Source organism: Tursiops truncatus, chromosome 13 (assembly GCF_011762595.2).
Source record: "Tursiops truncatus isolate mTurTru1 chromosome 13, mTurTru1.mat.Y, whole genome shotgun sequence".
NCBI lineage: Eukaryota > Metazoa > Chordata > Mammalia > Artiodactyla > Delphinidae > Tursiops > Tursiops truncatus.
Window position 1 is genome coordinate 5811150 of NC_047046.1, and position 19793 is coordinate 5830942.

At 61.4% G+C, this 19793-nt stretch overlaps 1 protein-coding gene across 1 annotated transcript in view; it reads left to right on the forward strand.

The window, feature by feature from the left end:
• The window catches only part of NCOR2 (nuclear receptor corepressor 2), a 221843-nt gene extending 206257 nt beyond the window's left edge, over window positions 1-15586 (forward strand). Inside the window, 14 exon segments of the mRNA XM_073789935.1 lie at window positions 6-257; window positions 1093-1242; window positions 1369-1488; window positions 1579-1795; window positions 3984-4411; window positions 5582-5731; window positions 5958-6103; window positions 6603-6796; window positions 7665-7814; window positions 8429-8577; window positions 9358-9411; window positions 12369-12590; window positions 13660-13839; window positions 14442-15586. Of these exon segments, the coding sequence (XP_073646036.1) occupies window positions 6-257; window positions 1093-1242; window positions 1369-1488; window positions 1579-1795; window positions 3984-4411; window positions 5582-5731; window positions 5958-6103; window positions 6603-6796; window positions 7665-7814; window positions 8429-8577; window positions 9358-9411; window positions 12369-12590; window positions 13660-13839; window positions 14442-14623 (2594 nt within the window). The 3' untranslated portion in view covers window positions 14624-15586.
• Window positions 15587-19793: the final 4207 nt, after the last annotated feature.

Genomic DNA, 19793 nt, shown 5'->3' on the forward strand with positions numbered 1-19793 from the left:
AGCAGCCGCTGCCTATTACCTGCCCCGGCACCTGGCCCCCAACCCCACCTACCCACACCTGTACCCGCCTTACCTCATCCGCGGCTACCCCGACACGGCGGCACTGGAGAACCGCCAGACAATCATCAACGACTACATCACCTCGCAGCAGATGCACCACAACGCGGCCACCGCCATGGCCCAGCGAGCTGACATGCTGAGGGGCCTGTCGCCCCGCGAGTCCTCGTTGGCGCTCAACTACGCCGCCGGCCCGCGAGGTGGGTGGGGCAGAGCGCTGCCAGTCACGTGGGTGGGCAGAACCCACCCCCCAGAATTGGCCTTATTCCTGGTCTGCGCAGGGTCCTGAGAGCACAGGACACGTGCGTGCCCACGCGTGCACGTCTGTCCCTGCCGAGGCGGCTAGAGCAGCTGCCTTAGAGGCTCGGGTTGTATCACTGCGCTGAGAGCACACACAGACCTGGCAGGTGGTGCAAGGTTGTGTGTGCTGTGTGTCCTGGATGCACACACACGGGCTCTGCACGTGCTTGTGTCCTCTTGGTATGTGTGGTCCCCGGAGTTTAAAAAAAAAGATGGAAATGTGAGGCTGTTTGAACTTCAGGTTCCCTTGAGTCGAAACCAGCCCGTGGTTGCTTTGCATATGCATATTACAGTCGCCCTGTGGAAACACTTCTGGAATGTGCTTCCGGAACAACCAAGTACTAGTTACGGTCCAGTTGGTAAAACTGGTCACACTAGGTATTTCATACAGTGGGGATTGAGTACCAGGAAAGGACTGCATAGGGTCAAAGGCAAAAAGGGCACACCAAGAGCACACCAAAAGAGCAAAACGGGCATAGCGAGGTATGCAGGGCTGCCAACTGCAAGCCACATCCACTTCAGGGTTTGGGAGCGAAGGGACGGGGTGCTGTGAGCACCCGGCATTCGGAGAAGGGTCCTGCGGGCCCGGTGCGGGGACCAAGGAGGGAGCATCCGACCGTGCTGCTTCTCAGAGGACACGCGGCGCTCCACCGGCTGGGGTGGTCCAGCCAGGAGGCAGCCTGGCCCCTCTCCTCCCCCGACCGCTGCAGCCCGGCCCCACCTCCTCTCTCACAGGCATCATCGACCTGTCCCAAGTGCCACACCTGCCTGTGCTGGTGCCCCCGACACCAGGCACTCCAGCCACCGCCATGGACCGCCTAGCCTACCTCCCCACGGCACCGCAGCACTTCAGCAGCCGGCTCAGCAGCTCCCCGCTCTCCCCAGGTGAGGCCCCCACCCCCGTTCTGGGTGTCCTCGGGCAGATGCCTTGCCCTCTCTGTTCCACCCTGGAAGACAAATCCAGAGCCCTTCCTGTGTCCGGGGCTGAGCCACAGGCCTTTGGGTTTCCAGGAGGCCCCACCCACTTGACAAAACCCACGGCCACGTCCTCGTCCGAGAGGGAGCGGGAACGGGAGAAGTCCATCCTCGCGTCTACCACCACGGTGGAGCACGCGCCCATCTGGAGGCCCGGTAGGACGGCGGAGCCGCCAGCACGCGCCCCAGCGGTCCCTGTGGCTGCGCGTGGCCCGCCCCTCTGATCCCACGGCTTGTTTCCACCAGGTACGGAGCAGAGTGGCGGCGGCGGCGGCGGTGGCGGCGGCGGCGGCGGCGGTGGGGGTGGGAGCAGCGGCAGCCGCCCCGCCTCCCACTCCCACCAGCACTCGCCCATCTCACCCCGGACCCAGGACGCCATCCAGCAGAGGCCCAGCGTGCTGCACAACACGGGCATGAAGAGCATTATCACCTCCGTGGAGCCCAGCACGCCCACGGTCCTGAGGTGGGCCAGGTTGGCACAGGGGAGGGGACAGGCGGGGGGGGGGCGGTCACTGGATACAGGTTGGGGGGATGCACAAGTATACCGATGGGTTGGGAGGTATACGGGAGAGTGAGCGATGGCTGGGCAGGTAGGTGGGTGAGAAGGTAAAGAGATGGGTGATTGGGTTAGTTGGATGGGTGGGTGGATAGATGAATGGATGGACGGGTGGATAATAGACTTTGGGTGGGTAAGTGGGTGGATGACAGGCGAGTAGGTAGATGCCTAGGTGGGTCAGTGGTGGATAGATGGGTGGCGGAGCTAGATGAATGGGCAGGTGGGGGGTAGATGGATGATAACAGCGGGTGGGTGGGTGGATGGATGGACGGTTGTGTTAGAGAGCTAGGTGAATAGGTGGATGGATGGAGGTGGGTGAACAGATGGTGGGTAATTGGATGGAGGTTGGGTTAGATGGGTGAGCAGGTAGGTGGATGGATGGGTAGATGGGTGAGTAGATAGGTGATGGGTTGAGTAGGTGGGTGGATGGGTGGTTGGGTTGGGTTAGGTAAGTAGGTGGGGAGGTGGGTGGATAGATGGGTAGGTGGACAGGTGATGAGTTGGGTAGATGGCTGGGGGGGTTGGGTGGGTAGATGGATGACGAGTTGGGTGGGTGGATGGGGGAGTAGTTGGGTAGGTCGTCGAGTTCAGGAATGGAGTCTGGAGCGGAGAGGGAGAGGCAGAGTGAGGCCTGTGAGGAGGGCCTTTCTCGTTCCTCCCAGGATTCAGCAGGGCCCTACAGGGAGGAGATGGTGTCTCTCTTGCCTGGACAAAGTCCAGAGGTTCCGTGAAGATGGGAGAAGCTGCAGAGGTCCCATATGTGTCCCCCCCGCCACCCCCCGGAGTCCACTTCCTATCACAACAGGCCCAAGACCCACCTCCCACCCCCTGCCCAAGGTCTGTGGGCAGAGCTGCCTGATGGGGGAGGGAGCCTCCCCGATACCCCTGCCCACCAGCGACAGTTCAGAGGCGGCTGCTTCTTCCAAAATGAAGTATCCGTTCATGCAAGCGTGCTTCCATTTGGCTAGTCTAAATCATACCTTCCCCACCACCATTCCCATTATGAAAAATGACATCATTTCCCAAGCACACAGGCTTGTCCCCTCTGAGTCAGGTCCCCAGCGGGTACGCATGGAAGGAGCGCCTGAGTCTCAGAGTGGGGCACCCAGGCGTGAGCTCCCACCAGCAACCACCAGGGAGAGGCTATAGCAGGGACATCAAGCTGAATTAAGACCCCTGGGAGAGAGGGTTAGCACAAGGCTTCCTCATGGAAAACGCTAGGCTTGGCAGGCCACAAGAGATGGTGTCGGGCCAGCTCACGTCCAAGCCTGTTTCCTCATCTGCAGAGCAGGGATAGTTACATTGACCCTGTGAAGGTCAGAGAGAGGGCATCTGTGCACTCCTTCTTCCTGGTAGGCCTGCGGTGGGTCTCCTGCCCTGTGCTGGGTACGGGGGACACGGTAATGGGTGACGCACGCAGTGCCCTCTGAGGGCTTGTGGGCTAGACCCATAAGCCTCTGGGGTAAGGAAGAGCGCTCCAGGCAGAGGGGACGACAGGGAGCCCTGTGTGGCCCCACTGCCCTGTCCTTTAACCACCCGCCCTAGCCCGCCCTCTGGGCCTTTGCCCTGTGGCTCCCTCATTTCCTCCCCAGCGCATGTGCCAGCCCCTCAGAGTCCTCTGTGAGCCCTGCCTAAGGGCTCCCTTGCCATTCTCGTAGCAGAACGTGACCCAGACTCGTTCACCGAGCAGTTGCCACACTGATAGGGGTTTAATTTATCACGTTATCCCATTAAGACGTGCGTAGTCTGTCTTCTCACCTAGAACGTACGGTGCTGTTGTCTGTTCTGTGCACTGCCGTACCCCAGTGTCTAGAATGGCGCCTGACACGTAGTAGGTGCTCAGTAAAAAGTTTTGGGCTGACGAGCCGATGGGCTGGATGGACGGCAGGTGGATGGTGTAGGTGAGGCCACATGGCACGGGGGCTCGCAGGTCACGGTAGGCAGCATTTATTCTGAGAGCAGTAGGGAGAGTGGGAGCTCTTCCGGGCAGGGGAGACTCCGCAGGGTGTCAAAGTGAGGGAGTGACCCTGCCTCGGCCTCACAGGCCCCGGCTGTGGCTCGCGCAGCCGCTGACCCTCCCTCTCTCCTCCCCCAGGTCCACCTCCACCTCCTCGCCTGTCCGCCCGGCCGCCACATTCCCACCCGCCACCCACTGCCCACTGGGTGGCACCCTCGACGGGGTCTACCCCACCCTCCTGGAGCCTGTCTTGCTGCCTAAGGAGGCCCCGCGGGTCACCCGGCCCGAGCGGCCCCGAGCAGACGCCGGCCACACCTTCCTCGCCAAGCCCCCAGCCCGCGCGGGGCTGGAGCCCGCGTCCTCCCCCGGCAAGGGCTCCGAGCCCCGGCCCCTGGCGCCGCCTGGCTCCGGCCACGCAGCCATCGCCCGCGCCCCGGCGAAGGGCATCACGCCCCACCACGCCAGCCCGGACCAGCCAGCGCCGCCCGCCTCGGCCTCGGACCTGCACCGGGAAAAGACTCAAAGTAAACCCTTTTCCATCCAGGAATTGGAACTCCGTTCTCTGGGTAAGACCACCCTGACAGCGGCCACCTTCATAGACGCGATAATCATGCGTCAAATTGCTCACGATAAAGGGCCGCGAGAAGGAGGTTCGCTGGCCAACGACTCCCCTCGCGATGGTAAGACTCCTGGCCCCACCGCCCACCCGCTCCGTCTTGTGGCCTAAAGATATTTTCAGATCTCTGCTTTTTATTTTTCCCCCATTTTTCGTTGGTTTTGGTTTTTTGTTTTGAAAGTCGTCTTCGTCGATTGCACGCTCTGATGGTTCCTCCAGCCGCGCACACCCGCTCTGAGCGGGGGGCAGCCTCATCCTTTGCACATCGTTTTATCATGATTTTTTTGTGTTGTTTTGGATTTTCGCTTTTTTTCCTTTAATGAATGGATCTGTGATTTTGACTTTAGCCGCGCCTCCCATCTCCCCCTTTGCGCCTTTGTCTGGGGAGCGGGGCTGCAGAGGGGCGCAGGCCGATGCCTCCCGCCCCCCGGCATTCGGTGCAGAGAAGACGGGGTGGGGGGGAGCGCCGCCACTCTCCAGGAGGAGCTGGGAACCTGCCCCCTGCGTCCTGCCCAGGTCGTGAGGGCGTCTTGGGGGTACTCTGCCCCACGCTCCCCTTGCCAATCCACCAGCCAGCAGCCCCGGGGACGAGGGGCGTCCTCCATGCTGGAGCGGGGCTGTGGCCCGGCGGGGACACTGGGACCTGAGTGTCGCTCCCGCCCCAGCCCTCACCGACCTCACTCCCTCACTGCCCGTCCGCTGCCCCTACACTCCCTTCGCAGAGCCTCATCCTCCCCCGTCACTCTGCCCGCCCCTGGCCCGCCAGCACCACCGGGTTCCGTCTCCGTCCCTTTTCCCACCTGTGCTGCTGTCCAGCTCTCCCTCTGCTTGGATCTCTCCCTGTGCCCCTCCGCCCTCTTGCCTGTACGTCCTGTTCTCTGCGCTGCTTCCGTGTCCAGCTCTCTCTACAGCCCTCTCTCCCTGCAGCCCCCGTCCCTCTTTTCTCACTCTGCCCCCACCCCTGGCCGGCCAGCAGACCCCACGCTGGCTCACTCCCTCTCTCTCCCTTGGCCCCAGCTCCCACCCCCGGCCTGGGGGACCCCGCCAGTGTGGGAGGGGAGGCTGGGAGGGGCAGCCTGGCCCTGGCGCTTGCCTGACTCGTGGCCTCACCCGGCTTCAGGTTACCACGGCGGTGGCTACAGCCCTGATGGGGTGGAGCCCGTCAGCCCCGTGAGCTCACCCAGCCTGACCCATGACAAGGGGCTCCCCAAGCACCTGGAGGAACTCGACAAGAGCCACCTGGAAGGGGACCTGCGGCACAAGCAGCCAGGTAGGGTCCCGCCCTGCCTCCGAGCCCCCTCCCGCCCCCCCGCGTGTGAGACAGGGACAGTTGTCACCCCATCGCGCAGGTGGGGAAACTGAGGCACTCAGAGGTGGCGGAATCGGCCTCGCACCACAGCTCAGAGGGCAGAGCCGGGCTCTGAGGGCAGCAGCCCCGCCAGGCACACGCCTCGCGCCCCTCAGCCACGCCCTGACCTGCTCTGCTCTGCCCGCAGGCCCGGGGAAGCTCAGCGGCGAGGCTGCACACCTCCCACACCTGCGGCCGCTGCCCGAGAGCCAGCCCTCGTCCAGCCCGCTGCTCCAGACCACGCCAGGGGTCAAAGGTCACCAGCGGGTGGTCACGCTGGCACAGCACATCAGTGTAACTACCCCTCCTCTGCCCCCTCCTCATTGCCTTTGTACCTGGGGTGGGACCCGGCCCCGAGGAAGGGGGGGGAGGGTCCACGCACTGTCTGGTGGGTAAACTGAGTCCTGGTGAAGTGAGCCAGGGATCTGGGGGTTGGTGAGGGCAAGCCATGCCAGGGGTCCCAGAGTCTCAAACTCAGGTGCTATATCCGCCCCCTCATCCAGCTGACGGAGCCTCAGGTGCACGAGCCCAGCCGCGATCCACATCTTACACACGCTGGGCAGGGGAACCCGACCCACCTGGGGGCCCACTTTGAGACTCGGGCCAGTGCCCCCACCCCATGCACTTGGGGGCATTGAGGCCGTGTGGGCAGGCCCGAAGCCCCCTGGGGAGCCAAGGACCAAGCCCCCGGGTTCTGCCCCCAAAGCTCAGTCCAGCCCTCACCCCGCCTGGAAGGTTCTGGCAGATGGCTGGCGCCTGACCCTGCTCCTGTCCCCTGACCCTTGGCCTACAGGAGGTCATCACGCAGGACTACACGCGGCACCACCCGCAGCAGCTCAGCGCGCCCCTCCCTGCCCCCCTTTACTCCTTCCCTGGAGCCAGCTGCCCCGTCCTGGACCTTCGCCGCCCACCCAGCGACCTCTACCTCCCAGCCCCGGACCATGGCGCCCCGGCCCGTGGCTCACCCCACAGTGAAGGGGGCAAGAGGTGAGTGGCGGTGGGAGACAGGGTGCCCCTTGCTGGTCACCACCAAGAGGGCTCTGTTAGGTGTCTGCTGCGGGAAGCTTGAGCCCAGTAAAGTGCGAGGCCCGCCTGGAGCCATTGCACATATGAGAAACCGAGGTTCAGGGAGACCAGGGAGTTTGCTCAAGGTCACGGCGCCGCTGGACAATAGCTGTTACATACGCCACACTCGGGGGGATTCCAGGCACCAAGCTGAATACTTCACACCTGTTAACCAGGATCCTCACCACAACCTTGGGAAGCGTAGGCAGTGTTATCCCATTTCACAGATAAAGAAACCGAGGCACAGAGCAGTGAATTCACTTGCCTATAGGGACGCAGCCAGTAAGTGGCGGAGCAGGGATTCGAAGCAGAGCCGTGTGATGTGAGAGCCGCCTCCTAACGGGCACATACACACTTGCACTCCTGGTTACCCCTGGGGGGCTCCCTGGTCAGAGAGGAGAGGAACGGGGAGGGACCCCCGCTCTAGGATGAAGGAGCCATTCCGGGTGGCGCACAGAGTTGGGGAGACAGCGGCATGTCTTTGGGGGAACGGTGGGGTCCCTAGCGTCGGGGTGCAGCAGGGGTTCAGCCAGATTCAGCCCACGGCCTGTGCTTGCGTGGCCCACGAGCTAAAGATGATTTTACGTTTCTAAAGAAGGAGAATATACAGCAGAGACTACAAGTGGCCCACGACGCCTGAAATGTTTGCTATCTGACCCTTTGCAGGAAAAGCGTGCTAACCCCTGGTTTAGAACGAGGCAGGGCTTAGCGGGGAGTGGAGAAAGGGATGCGCCCCTTTCAAGAGGGAGCCCTGAGCTCTGACCACCGCGGGGACCCTCTCTCCGCCCAGGTCTCCAGAGCCAAGCAAGACGTCAGCCTTGGGCAGCAGTGAGGATGGTATAGAACCTGTGTCCCCGCCGGAGGGCATGGCAGAGCCCGGGCATCCCCGGAGCACCGTGTACCCACTGCTGTACCGGCACGGGGAGCAGGTGGAGCCCAGGTACCTGCACAGCAGCCCCTCCCCTTCCTGGGGCACTCAGGACTCGGGCCCTTGCCCACCTGCGGCCTCGATCCACCACTGTGCAGCTGGGGGCTTGGCAAGGGCTTTGGGGTGCAGCCAGGGGGCCTCAGACCCGCTAAACAAGGTCAAAACTTGACAGACCTCCACGGCTGCTTCCTGAGCCTTGGGCTGGGGTCTCTTAGCTCAGGCCCGGCCCCTGTTGCCGGCACTTGAGGATCTGAGAAATAAAGAGCTAAGTGTACTGGACCAAACTGGGGCCCCGGGGAGCGGGGGGGATGGAGGTGGAGAGAAAGGGCCCCCTGACCTCAGGGGCAGACGTGGTCTGAGCCCACTTTGGTTCCCGAGGCTCTTTTCTGGGAGTCCGGCTATTGCAGGTAGACAGGCGTGGCCCACCGGGGCAGCTGGGGCTCTGCAGAGACACCCTGAGCCCAAGGATAGGTGGATGACAGAGGGGATTTCGGAAGACATGGGCCCTAAGAAGTGGGGGAAGCAAGCACGAGGTGGGAGAAGCTTCATTCTGAATTTCTAAGGCAGCTCAGGTGGTAAGCTCCCCGTCGTCAAGGGAACTGACCTGGGGTGTCTGACCCTCGCAGCAGGATGGGCTCCAAGTCCCCCGGCAACACCAGCCAGCCGCCGGCCTTCTTCAGCAAGCTGACCGAGAGCAACTCGGCCATGGTCAAATCCAAGAAGCAGGAGATCAATAAGAAGCTGAACACCCACAACCGGAACGAGCCAGAATACAGTAAGGGGCCCACCCTCCTTGGGGGCGGGGCTACCAGGGCCCACCCTCCTTGGGGACGGGGCCACCAGGGGCTGGGGGTTAGCACAGCCGGGTGGACCCGCCGGCCCGTCACCTCACGTTCAGGGAGCCCGCGTTGTCCCTCCTTTTCCCGTAGGCATTTGCTGGGTTGTCACAGCATGATGCCCGGCACACGGGGGGCACTCGGGGGGTATTGGCACGCACAGGTCTGTTCGTAGTGGGCGCCAGAGATCGGGGTCACGCCCTTACGAGGACCCCGTGTGTACCCCACGCACGATGCGCCTCACACCTGTGATTTGTTTTCCCCATTTATGCGGTTACTGGACGTAAATCCTAGCTTAGCTCTACCCTGTCAGCACAGAGCCGGGCACATAGCAGCTGCTCGAGAGAACACATGAGCGGGTGAAGCAACGAGTGAAGGAACCTCACATGCCGGCCTCGGAAGACTCACTAGCGCGGGGAGCTCGGGGCCCCCAGAGGCTTTTCTCTTTCTGGGGCTGGAGTCGCAGCCTTGCAGACAGTCCCTGGCCCAGGCTGCTAAGTCCAGAACCTTGCCAAGTGGTGTGCCTGGGCCAGTAGGTCAGCAGCCTCAGGGGGCTGGCTCGAAATGCCGACTCTCAGGCCCTGCCCCAGCCCTGCTAAATCCGTCTGCATTGCGCAAGCTCCCAGGTGGTGCACCTTGCCGAGACCAGACAGGGGACATAGGGGGGAAGGTGCTTTCCGGGACCTGTAGGCCTCACCCATCTCGTCGTCCCCCTCCAGATATCGGCCAGCCCGGGACGGAGATCTTCAACATGCCCGCCATCACCGGAGCAGGTAACCCGGTCACCCTGGGCTGCTCGGCCGACAGCCCGTCCCCTCCCTGCCCCTCCCCCGTCACTGTGCGCCCAGGGAGGTCAAGCTGGGTGTCTGGACCTGGAAGGAGACTTGGGAGTGAGGCCTCGGAGGTCACTGGGCCTCACATCAGCCGTAGCCATGGTGACAGGTGGCCTTTCATAGTTCAAGTGTGTCCCCTCCTCTGCGGTGGGGATGCAGACACACACAAGAGGCCGGCGGGGTCTGGCGAGGAGTGTCTGTTTGGAGTTCAATTTCAAGGCCTTCTGGTGCATGTAGGACAGAATTAGAATCACACACAACTACCCGGAACCTGTCTGTTGGGATCTCGGTTGGAGATGTGAGTGTGTGGAGTGGGCCTGTGTGTGCACGTGGGCGCTTTTTGTAGGTGGAGCATCGGTTTTACTGGAAAATTCCATCCAGGGAGCTGGGGAAACAGTGCAGATGTATTCCAGAGATGAGTGTAAGATTCACACACATTTTTTTAAATATAAATTTATTGTATTTATTTATTTTTGGCTGCGTTGGGTCTTCGTTGCTGCACACGAGCTTTCTCTAGTTGCAGCGAGCGGGGGCTACTTTTTGTTGCCGTGCATGGGCTTCTCGTTGCGGAGCACAGGCTCTAGGCGCGTGGGCTCAGTAGTTGTGGCTCGCGGGCTCTAGAGCGCAGGCTCAGTAGTTGTGGTGCACAGGCTTAGTTGCTCCGCGGCATGTGGGATCTTCCCGGACTAGGGCTTGAACCCGTGTCACCTGCATTGGCAGGCGGATTCTCAACCACCACTGCACCACCAGGGAAGCCCTCACACACATTTTTACACTGAAACGTAAGCCTTCTATGATGGTTTGGAGCCTGTGGGGTTACACTGTGCATTTCGGCTGCCTCTGTAGAAGGACTGGGACGGGGCTTTGGGGAAACACCTGGTGTCTGGTGTGAAGCAGCTGAGCCAGAGCAGGCAGGGCTGACCCTCCGCCAGAGGCCTGCCCGGTATGGGGAGGAACGAGGCATCTTTGGGGGGATGTGCTGACCTTCCCTGAGGGCCGTCGCAGCTCTGGGAATGTGCTGAGCAAAAGGCAGCCATTGGATTTTATCAGGGGGCCACGGGGCCTCTAAATGGGGGTCCCCACTGGGGAATGTCCACCCACCCAGAGACTAGACGCTGGGGGCCTGGCTGAGCCTCGGGCAATGGGGAGGAGACGATTCGGCCAAAACAACAAGATGGACAGAAATGAATGTTTTCATGTTTCCATTTCAGAGATGCTCATACACTGACCCAGGTGCGTGTGTGTGTGTAGAAATTCATGCGGTACAAGGAACTTGCATATAAATTAGACTCAACTATTTTTCAAAGCAGTTTAGGCCACACACACAGAATTTCCCCAGACCCCCGTCTCTGCTGCTTTAGGACTGGAGACGGTCAGCTTCCTGCCTAGCACTGACAGACCATGGACCCGTGACCTTGGGTGGCAGGTTCAGTAACGTCTGTGATCGTAGGATGCCAGCCTACCGAGGAACCATCATGACCTGTGTCCCTAACATCTTTTTTTTCCACTTCCCAGTGTCTTAGTTTGTAGGATCATAAATGCTTCTCCCCCCTCCCCGCCCCACTCACCCCCGCTGGAGATTTTGCTTTTCCTTGACCGACGTGACTTTTTTTAAGTGCTGATGAGGCATGGCCGAGACACAGCTAAAAACCCGTCAAGGGGTCCTGTGGCTGTGAATGAGCTTGAAACTAAAAGGAAGAAAAGAAAGTGAAAACGTAGACAGCAAATTGTGGCTTTAGAAATGTGATTTTAGATGCTGCCGTGTTGCTCCGAGCCTCCCAGGAACCATCGGTCCAGTTTACAGACGAGTTAGGGGTCAGCAAGACCCGTTATTCGGCCACTTGGTAATCATACAACTGACCTGGAGTGGAAGTTTTCAAATCCGTGAAAACTTTGCCCAGTGGCAGGCAGAGAGCTTCATCGGAGGTTTTTGGAAGCAAAGTCTGGTTTAACAAAAATGCCAAAAAGAGGCACGTTCCCCAGGGTTTGCAGACGTCCCCAGAATGGTTCACAAGCAAACAAGAGAGGGACAGAAAACCTGGTAAACAGAAAACGAGGCGTGACTGGCGTGACTTTGAAGTGGGTGTCTGGAAGGATTCGTGAGGGACAGTTGTTGATCGGACCACTCTGTGCCGGGCGGCCGGGCCGGGGGCGGCCATGTGATTGTTTCCAGCTCTGCCCTGACCCCCCGCACGCACGTAACTGCATGGCTGGACCCCCCCTCTCCACCGTCCGTCTCTGCACCTCTTTCTCCTTGTGGCTCCCGGGCGGGGAGAGGGGGTGGGAGGAGAGTTAGGCCCAGCTGCGGGGGCAGACAGGGGGCTTGAGGGTCCCGGGCCTCGCAGGCAGGGGCGGCCGGAGGACCATCTGGTCACCTTCCCTCCATTCCTCCCAGCAGCCCCCGGGAACCAGGGTGGACCCCCCAGCGCCCAGCACTGAGCTCTGGCTTGTCTTAGTTTCCCAGCAGCCCTTCCCCCAAATAAGGGGACCCCCTGATCCCGCTCCCCGTTCCTTTGTAAGGCCACTCGATTTTTTCAAAAAGAAGCAGCCCCAGCTGGGGGTTAGGGATCCAGAAGGGGCTTCTGATTTCCCCAAGGGCAGAATAGGAATGAGGCTGGGGGGGGGCGGTCATCTAACCACCCCGAGCCCACCTCTTCCCCCACCGGGAATTCCTGAGGGCTTCCAGGGCCCGAGTCAGAGGGAGCCGTCCGCCCCCACCACCCTGCAGCGGAACCACGGGGGGAAGACAGGGAAATCAAGAATCGTTGCTTTGCCAAAATGTGCTCACTGTGTATTCTTTCTTCTCCTCCCTCTCTCCCTCTCTGCTTCTCTCTCCCTCTCTCCCCCTTGTCCCCCCGGCCCCTGCGGCCCCCTTTGTGTGTGTGTCTCTCTCCCAGGCCTCATGACCTGCAGAAGCCAGGCGGTGCAGGAACATGCCAGCACCAACATGGGGCTGGAGGCCATTATTAGAAAGGCGCTCATGGGTAAATATGATCAGTGGGAGGAGCACCCGCTCAGCGCCAATGCTTTTAACCCTCTGAATGCCAGTGCCAGCCTGCCCGCTGCTATGCCCGTAACCGCTGCTGACGGACGGAGGGAACACGCGCTCACCTCGCCAGGTCTGCAGGCCTCCTCCACCCCGTCTGTCCCACCCCGGTGTCATTAATCCTCCCGCCTCCCTCCGCGTTCCTCTGACCAACCCCCCTCCAGCTTTGGAGCTTGTGACTCTATTTTTGTGCGTGTTTGACGTGGTCCTGGAGTTGGGTAACCCCGAGCTGGGCGGACACCCCCCCAGGTGTCTGCGTGGCCCCGGCCCGCCCGCGCCCGCTGGGCCCGAAGGAGCTGCCGCTTTTCTAAAAACACTCACGCCGCTGCCCGAGCCCTGCCCTGCCTCCCTCCCCGGCTGGGCATTCGTCCCGGGATGCCCACGTCCTGGCCCAGCTTGTGTCTCCTTGGGGGAGATCGGGCTGGAGTGAGGACCCACTCTCTCTGTGTGGATCAGGGGGGACCCTTGGGCTCACGGCAGCCAGGCCAGTGGGCCCGGTGTCTGCTGCGGCCACCAAGCATGTTCACGGCTGGCCCTCGGGGCTGATGGGGTGGAGACCAGCATCTGTGTACCAGATCCGAACTCATGAATCAGGGAAACCAGACGGGCTGGCTCGCCCTCTGCCCTGGGTCCCTGATCAACACTCTGCGTATCAGAGCAAGGGCCAGGCAGAGAGTTCTTGAGCCAGTTTTCTGACCTGGACACTGTGGCCCTGGGAAGCTTCTGGACTTAATGAGGGCCCAGGCCTGGCCTCAGGGGCCCTGGCTTCTCTGCAGAGGGCCTGCAGCCTGCCCAGCCCCAGCACAGTCCTGGGGCGGTGGTCAGGGTCAAGCCAGAGGCCTGAGGCTCCGTGCTTGAGGTATTAGCCCCTGGCGGGTAGGGGGCCTCGGGGCAGCCTGAGGGGGCTTTGCAAATAGTTCTACCCCCTCCCCTAGCAGAGACCCCTCCAGATCCAGGCTCCCGGCTGGGGCTGGCCATCTGGTTGATCTCCTTGGCTTCCCAGGGGGCTGGGCTGCTGTTCCCCCTCCCCGGGGGGCCCGGGAAGCAGGGGTCCAGGGCCTCACCCACCCACCCCCGCCACCTCTACAGTGCGAGCACTGTCCTCAGTCCAACTCGGCCCCTTCCCATGTGTCCCCCTGCAGGTGGTGGCGGGAAGGCCAAAGTCTCTGGCAGACCCAGCAGCCGAAAAGCCAAGTCCCCGGCCCCAGGCCTGGCGTCTGGGGACCGGCCACCCTCCGTCTCCTCAGTGCACTCGGAGGGAGACTGCAACCGCCGGACCCCACTCACCAACCGCGTGTGGGAGGACCGGCCCTCGTCCGCAGGTGGGCCCCGGGGGCGGGCAGGTGGGCCTGGCCGGCTGCCCGAGCACCTACTGTGTGCAGAGCGCGTGGTCAGGCCTGTTCTGAGACACTCGCCCAGGGCCCTGGCCAGCTGAACTGGGGCTCGCAGATGGTCAGGATGCTTCTCGTGAGGGCCCAGGTGGAGGGAAAGAGCACGATTTAGAGCGAGGATGAAGGATTCGGGAAGTGAAGAGAGAGGCCTGTGGGCAAGGGCCGGTCCCACAGGCTTGGGGGGGCCTCAGGGGAGCCCCCGACTTATCTGTGCATGCGAGGAGGTCCCTGGGGGAGGTGCGTGATCTCCCGCGGGTCCAAGAGAGCTCTTGGCTGCAGGACAGACGCAGGGGGGCGAGGACAGGAAGAGCGAGGCGGCTCCCGCTGGGCCAGGCGACAGGCTGCCGGGCATGAATGGCGTGGGAGTGCTGGCAGTGAGGCCAGGTGGGCAGTTTGAGAAAGCTTCCAGGAGATAGAAGGGGTGGGGAGGCAGGAGGCCGAGGCCCCAGCTCCTGGGGAGGCGGGTGGGTGGGCCCCTGGGGGCCGCCAGGCTCACCGGGGCCTCCGGGGCTTCTCTCCCGGCCTCTCCGCAGGGTCCACACCGTTCCCCTACAACCCCCTGATCATGCGGCTGCAGGCGGGGGTCATGGCCTCCCCGCCCCCGCCTGGCCTCCCCGCGGGCAGCGGGCCCCTGGCTGGCCCCCATCACGCCTGGGACGAGGAGCCCAAGCCGCTGCTCTGCTCGCAGTACGAGACGCTCTCCGACAGCGAGTGAGGCTCAGAACGGGGTGGACCGGCGAGCGGCCGGAGCAGCGGGCGGCTGCCGACTCCCCCCACCGAGGAAGGAGCCCCTGAGTCTGCCTGTGCGCCCGTCTGTCCGTCCGTCCGTCCAGAGCCGGCATCCTTGCCTGTCTAAAGCCTTAACTACGACTCCCGCCCCGGCTGGCCCTGTGCAGTGACCTTACTCAGGGGATGTTTACCTGGTGCTCGGGAGGGGAGGGGCCGGGGAGGGGGCACGGCAGGCGTGTGGCGGCCACACGCACACAGCCGGGGCGGCCAGGGACCCAAAGCAGGACGACCACGCACCTCCCACGCCACTGCCTCCCCACCTAACGCATTTGGAACCAAAGTCTAAACTGACCTAGCAGCCCCCGCACCCGCCCTCTGTCCCCATCCCGCTTAGCACTCTGGACAGACGGACACAGGCCCTGTCCAGGCCCCAGCGCTCTTGTCCCAGTCCCCACGGGCTGCCCCAGCCGACAAGACTGCTGGAAACCAAGTCAGGCCAGATGGGCGGGCGACAGGGCCGGGTGCGGCCTGGGGTGAGCGGCTGCTCCGAGGAACTGGACTGTTTTTTTCATACATCGTTGCCGCAGCGGTGGGAAGGAAAGGCAGGTGTAAATGATATATTGGTTTACAGGGTATATTTTTGATACCTTCAATGAATTAATTCAGATGTTTTAAGCAAGGAAGGACTTACCCAGTATTATTGCTGCTGTGCTTTCGATCTCTGCTTACTGTTCAAGAGGCGTGCGCAGGCCAACAGTCGGTGACCCCATAGTCCGCAGGACCGAGGTGGGGCCGGGGCTGCCAGCTCCCGAGCCCCCGTGCGTCCTCCCTCCCTCCCTTCCTTGGGCAGAATGAATTTGAAGGGGATTCTGTGACCGCCATCTGCGCACGGCGGTGGCGTCCTGTCATTTACACACGTTCTTCTCATTAAAAAGCGAATTATACTCGACTTACAGAGGCTCCTTCTCTCTCTTGGCCCTGGCAGCCAGGAGGACAGGCGACTGGGCCGTGGGGGCGGGGGGGGGGTGTGAACGGTTGGAGTGTAACCCTGCGGGGGACAAGGGCACATCCCCTGACTCACCAGTCTCTCCCCTCTGCAGGCGAATATTTACACCCACGGTAAGGATGTCACCGTGCAGACCTTGAACAGTCCCACCCATGGTGAGAGTATTGAATTTTCACACCCACGAGGAGGGTGTCAGATATTCACAGCCATGGTGACGGTATCCAAGAAGGCCATCGTCAGCTCTTAACTGTTAAATACTTTAAAAATTATTCCTGCCCACACCGTGTTAGGGAACAAACAGACCCTTTGCCGTCACTGCTTTGGATACGCGGCAGAAGAGAGAACAACCCTCCCTCCCAGCTTGCGTCTTGAGGCAGCTGCCAACTGGCATCTTGCAGCCTTGGTAGAACGTGTCTCAGACACGAGCTGTGTTCCTCCAGGAGCAGAGCCGGAGCTCCAGAGAGGCTGTGATTCTTTGCCATGGACGTGCATGCAGGATTGGGGCGGGGCAGGGTGTGGGGAGCAGTGGAGGAGAGAACCGAGACCCCCTGGATGCAGAAATTCCCATCCCCTGCCCAACCTGTGAACTGGTGGTCAGCCCAGCACCGCGTCTCCCCAGGGTGTGGGCCTGGGCATGCGGAGAGATGTGCGTCCTCAGGGGACTCTGCCCACCCTCCCTGGAGCTCCAGGTTTACCCTGCGAACCTGTGCGGCAAAATGAGCAGGGGGTCTTTGGAGCCCCGCAGGGCTCAGCTTGGCGCCTGGGCTGTAGTGCTGATGCCGACAGGCAGGTGGCAGTGTTGGGCCAGAAAACAGTCTTGTCCAGCTCTGGCCCTCCCTCCGGTCCCGGGTGCAGGCCAACCCCAACCTGGAATCCAGGATGGGTCAGGTCGTGCTGGCCACACCAGCCACAAGGGGTTGGCCGTGCCTGCTGGTGCCACCAAGCATCCCATGGCAGTTCCCTCAGCTGTAGTCAGACCAGAGTGATACGGGGGTGGCAGGGATACAAGTGTCAGCCCACAGGCTCATCTCTGCCATCCCCCTGTCTGCGTAACCTCAGAATTGACACCACTTGGCACCTAGGGCCAGTGGCACAGACCCCACACAGTGATGTTTGTGGGGTGTAGGGAGAGCTCACGGCCTCCTGGTGCCTGTGAAGGGTCCACCCTCTCTTCCAACCTCACCCAGCCAGTCCTCAGCCCCCCACACCAAAGGGTTCATCCCACCCCCATCATGTTTGGTTTTCTTACTGCTCCATCTTAAAATGGAGGCTCCTGCTGTTCGCTGATCCCCATCTCTCTGGAAAACTCCTACACATACTTCAAAACCCAGCTGGGTCATTCTCTCCTCTAAGAACCCATTATCCCTCCCCATCTTCTCTCTCCTCTGGGTCTTTGCTAACACCCTGCAAGCTACTGGACAGAACCCCACGAGAGCAAAGATCTTGCCTTTCTCTTCCTGACTCTGTTGTTGACTGAGCCCCTAGCGACTGTTGAGCTGAACTGATGCTATGAGGATCCGATTCCATAGAAAATGAGAACGTGATTTGCAAAGTGTAGGACACTTGCTGGCTAATTTCCCAGCGTCTTAGAACACTGTGACGTTGGTTAGAGTGCAGATTCCTGGGCCCCACCCAGAGGATAGGAATGATTCTCTAGGTCCAGGGTTGGGGCTGGGAATCTGTGTTTTCATCCAGCGGCCCAGGTGTTTCTGATGCCGGTGACTTGCAGCCCTCACTACGATGGTGAGGGTGGTGCCCAAGGTCAGAGCTAGAACCTGGTCCCTTCACTTCTTTCTGGCCAGGAGTTCTCCAGTAAGGGCACAAGCGGCTCTGCAGAGGGAGTCCCGGCCCACCAACCCGAAGAGCTGCCGCCCACAGCGGGGGCAGGAACGGGCTGGTCCCTACAGCACTAGGGTTGGCTCAGGACGAGCCCACCTCGGGCCAGGTGACACAGACACTGTGACAGCTGACCTGGAGCAGTCGGGGTGGCTTCCTGGAGGTGGTGGTTCTTGGGGAGGGGATGGGCTGAGTGGAAAGAACCTGTGTGGACAAAGGCTGGGAGCTGAAACCCAGCCGGGGGCATTCAGGAGCCCAGGGTGGCTTAGACAGAAGGCAGTGTGGAGGCCCTGGAATTTCTGAGACGGAACAGTCAATGCCCAGCAAGGTGATTTGCTGGTTTTCTGAAATTGAGTCTCGTTGGCTTGCAAGGGTGCTGGGAGTATTGAGGGAGAAGCAGGCCAGGAGGCTAGTGCAGGGCCAGCGTGGGGGTTGGCACGGCAGAGAAGGCCAGGACAGAGCCCCACTGCCTCGGGGAGTGGGGATGGGGCCAGGCCACGTATGGGGCAGGCAAGAGGGCGTGTGCAGCACGCGAGTAAAGACAGACTGTGGAGCCAGCTGCCACGTAATGGCCATGTGACCCTGGCCAAGCCATTTGAACCCTCTGTGTCTCTGTTTCCCCATCTGTAAAATGGGATAATGATATTGCTGTGAGGAGTACCTCAGAGATGGGCTGTGTAGCTCTACAGAGACACAGTTTACTCACCTGTGCAGGAGTCAGTGGGACAAGGCAAGAAAGAAAGAATGGGTTTGCGAGGAAAGGAGAGAGAAGAGAAAAAAACTCCAGGTGGTCCGGCAACAGTGAATCTTAATTTGCATATTTACGGGGATAAACTGATTTGATCGCTGGCAGCTGGTGGGAGGGCCCCCTGGTCATTCCACCTTTAGAAGGCCAAGGAGGGCCCTCAGAGGAGACGCATGTGTTTTCATGGCTTCTCCAGGAAGCCGGGAGGGTTTAGCTGTGGCAGCCACGTGACGGGCTGTCCTTCCAGCCCACCTCCTCCGGGGTTCAGCCAGGTCACGCTTCCTCATCAGAATGTCTCACCAGCTACCTCACAGGCTCACTGGGAAGATAAAATGCAGAAAATTCTGACAGCAGGGCCAAGCGGTCTGCAGACAGAGGCAGTGCTCCGCGTACGTGTCGGCCGCCAGGGCTGTGGTTTGCTCTCACCAAGGCTACTCTGGGGAGGAGAGACGAGACCTCGGACGGACGGGGCACCTGTTTGTGGGGCGGGGGCCGCCGAGCTTTGGAAGCCTGCGAGTGTGAACCCAGAGATGAACCCAGAGACTGGCCGGGGCGACAGCAGAAGAGGCTGAGCGAGGCGGCTCAGGATGGGTGTTTGGGGCCAGAGCCGACCCTTGACATTGGCGAGTGTTTGTGCCCCTTCGAGAGAGATGGACGCCCTGACCCGCCCCCAGCAGGGTCGCGGCTCGATTCGATGGCAGCCCAAGCTTTACCAGCACGGATTCTCACCGTCCCAGCCGCCAGGCAGGTAAGGCCATGTGCCTGCCTTGCAGATGCTTAGAGAAGTTAAGCGACAGGCTGCTTCTCCAGCCACGTGCCCTGCCTGCCCGTGTTGGTCTTCCCCTCCCGGTGGCTTCAGTGAGTGACCTCTGCCCCCGTTGCCCAGTGCATCTGGATCTGGGGAGTGTGGAGGAAAAGCAGAGGACAGAAGGGCCCTCTGCAGGCAGCAGCCTAAGCCTGGCAGCAGGGTCCCTGGCCTCCAGGCTCGCTGTTTTGCGGGTGGAAATCCCAAGGGCTGGGGCAGGACCCAGACGAAGTTGGTGCCTCTTTCTGCCGGGTCTCCAAGTCCTCTGGGTTCCCGTAGGACAGATGGCTGCTTCAGAGGCAAAGCGGGGCGCACTTGGGGGCCTGACGGGCCGCAGCCCTTGCACCCCACGTCCTCTTCCTCCCAGGCTGGAGTTCCAAGGTCATCAGGGAAGGCGGAAGCCGTTTGCATGATCAAAGGAGACGGTCTTGTTTGACACGTGCGGCCCGGGTCCTCAGGGAGATGCTGAGATGGAGTCAGGAGGGTATGAGGCCTGTCAGGGTGATGCTTGCGAAAGACAAAAGGGACAGGAAGCAGGACCTGGCAGGGACTGAGCCTCGGTCAGCTGGGCCCGTCCCACTGCACTCCCATTGGCGGGGCGCCCAGGAGGAGCCTGACAGCTGCTGGAAAGCCCTACTTAGAGGCCATCCGCTAACTGCATGCCTCAGAAGTTGTTTCTTGAAGGGACCCCAGAGACATCTCCAAGGTCACCGGATTCGTTGGCACCGTAATTGCACGTGTCAGGAAGCCCAACCCACTTTTCT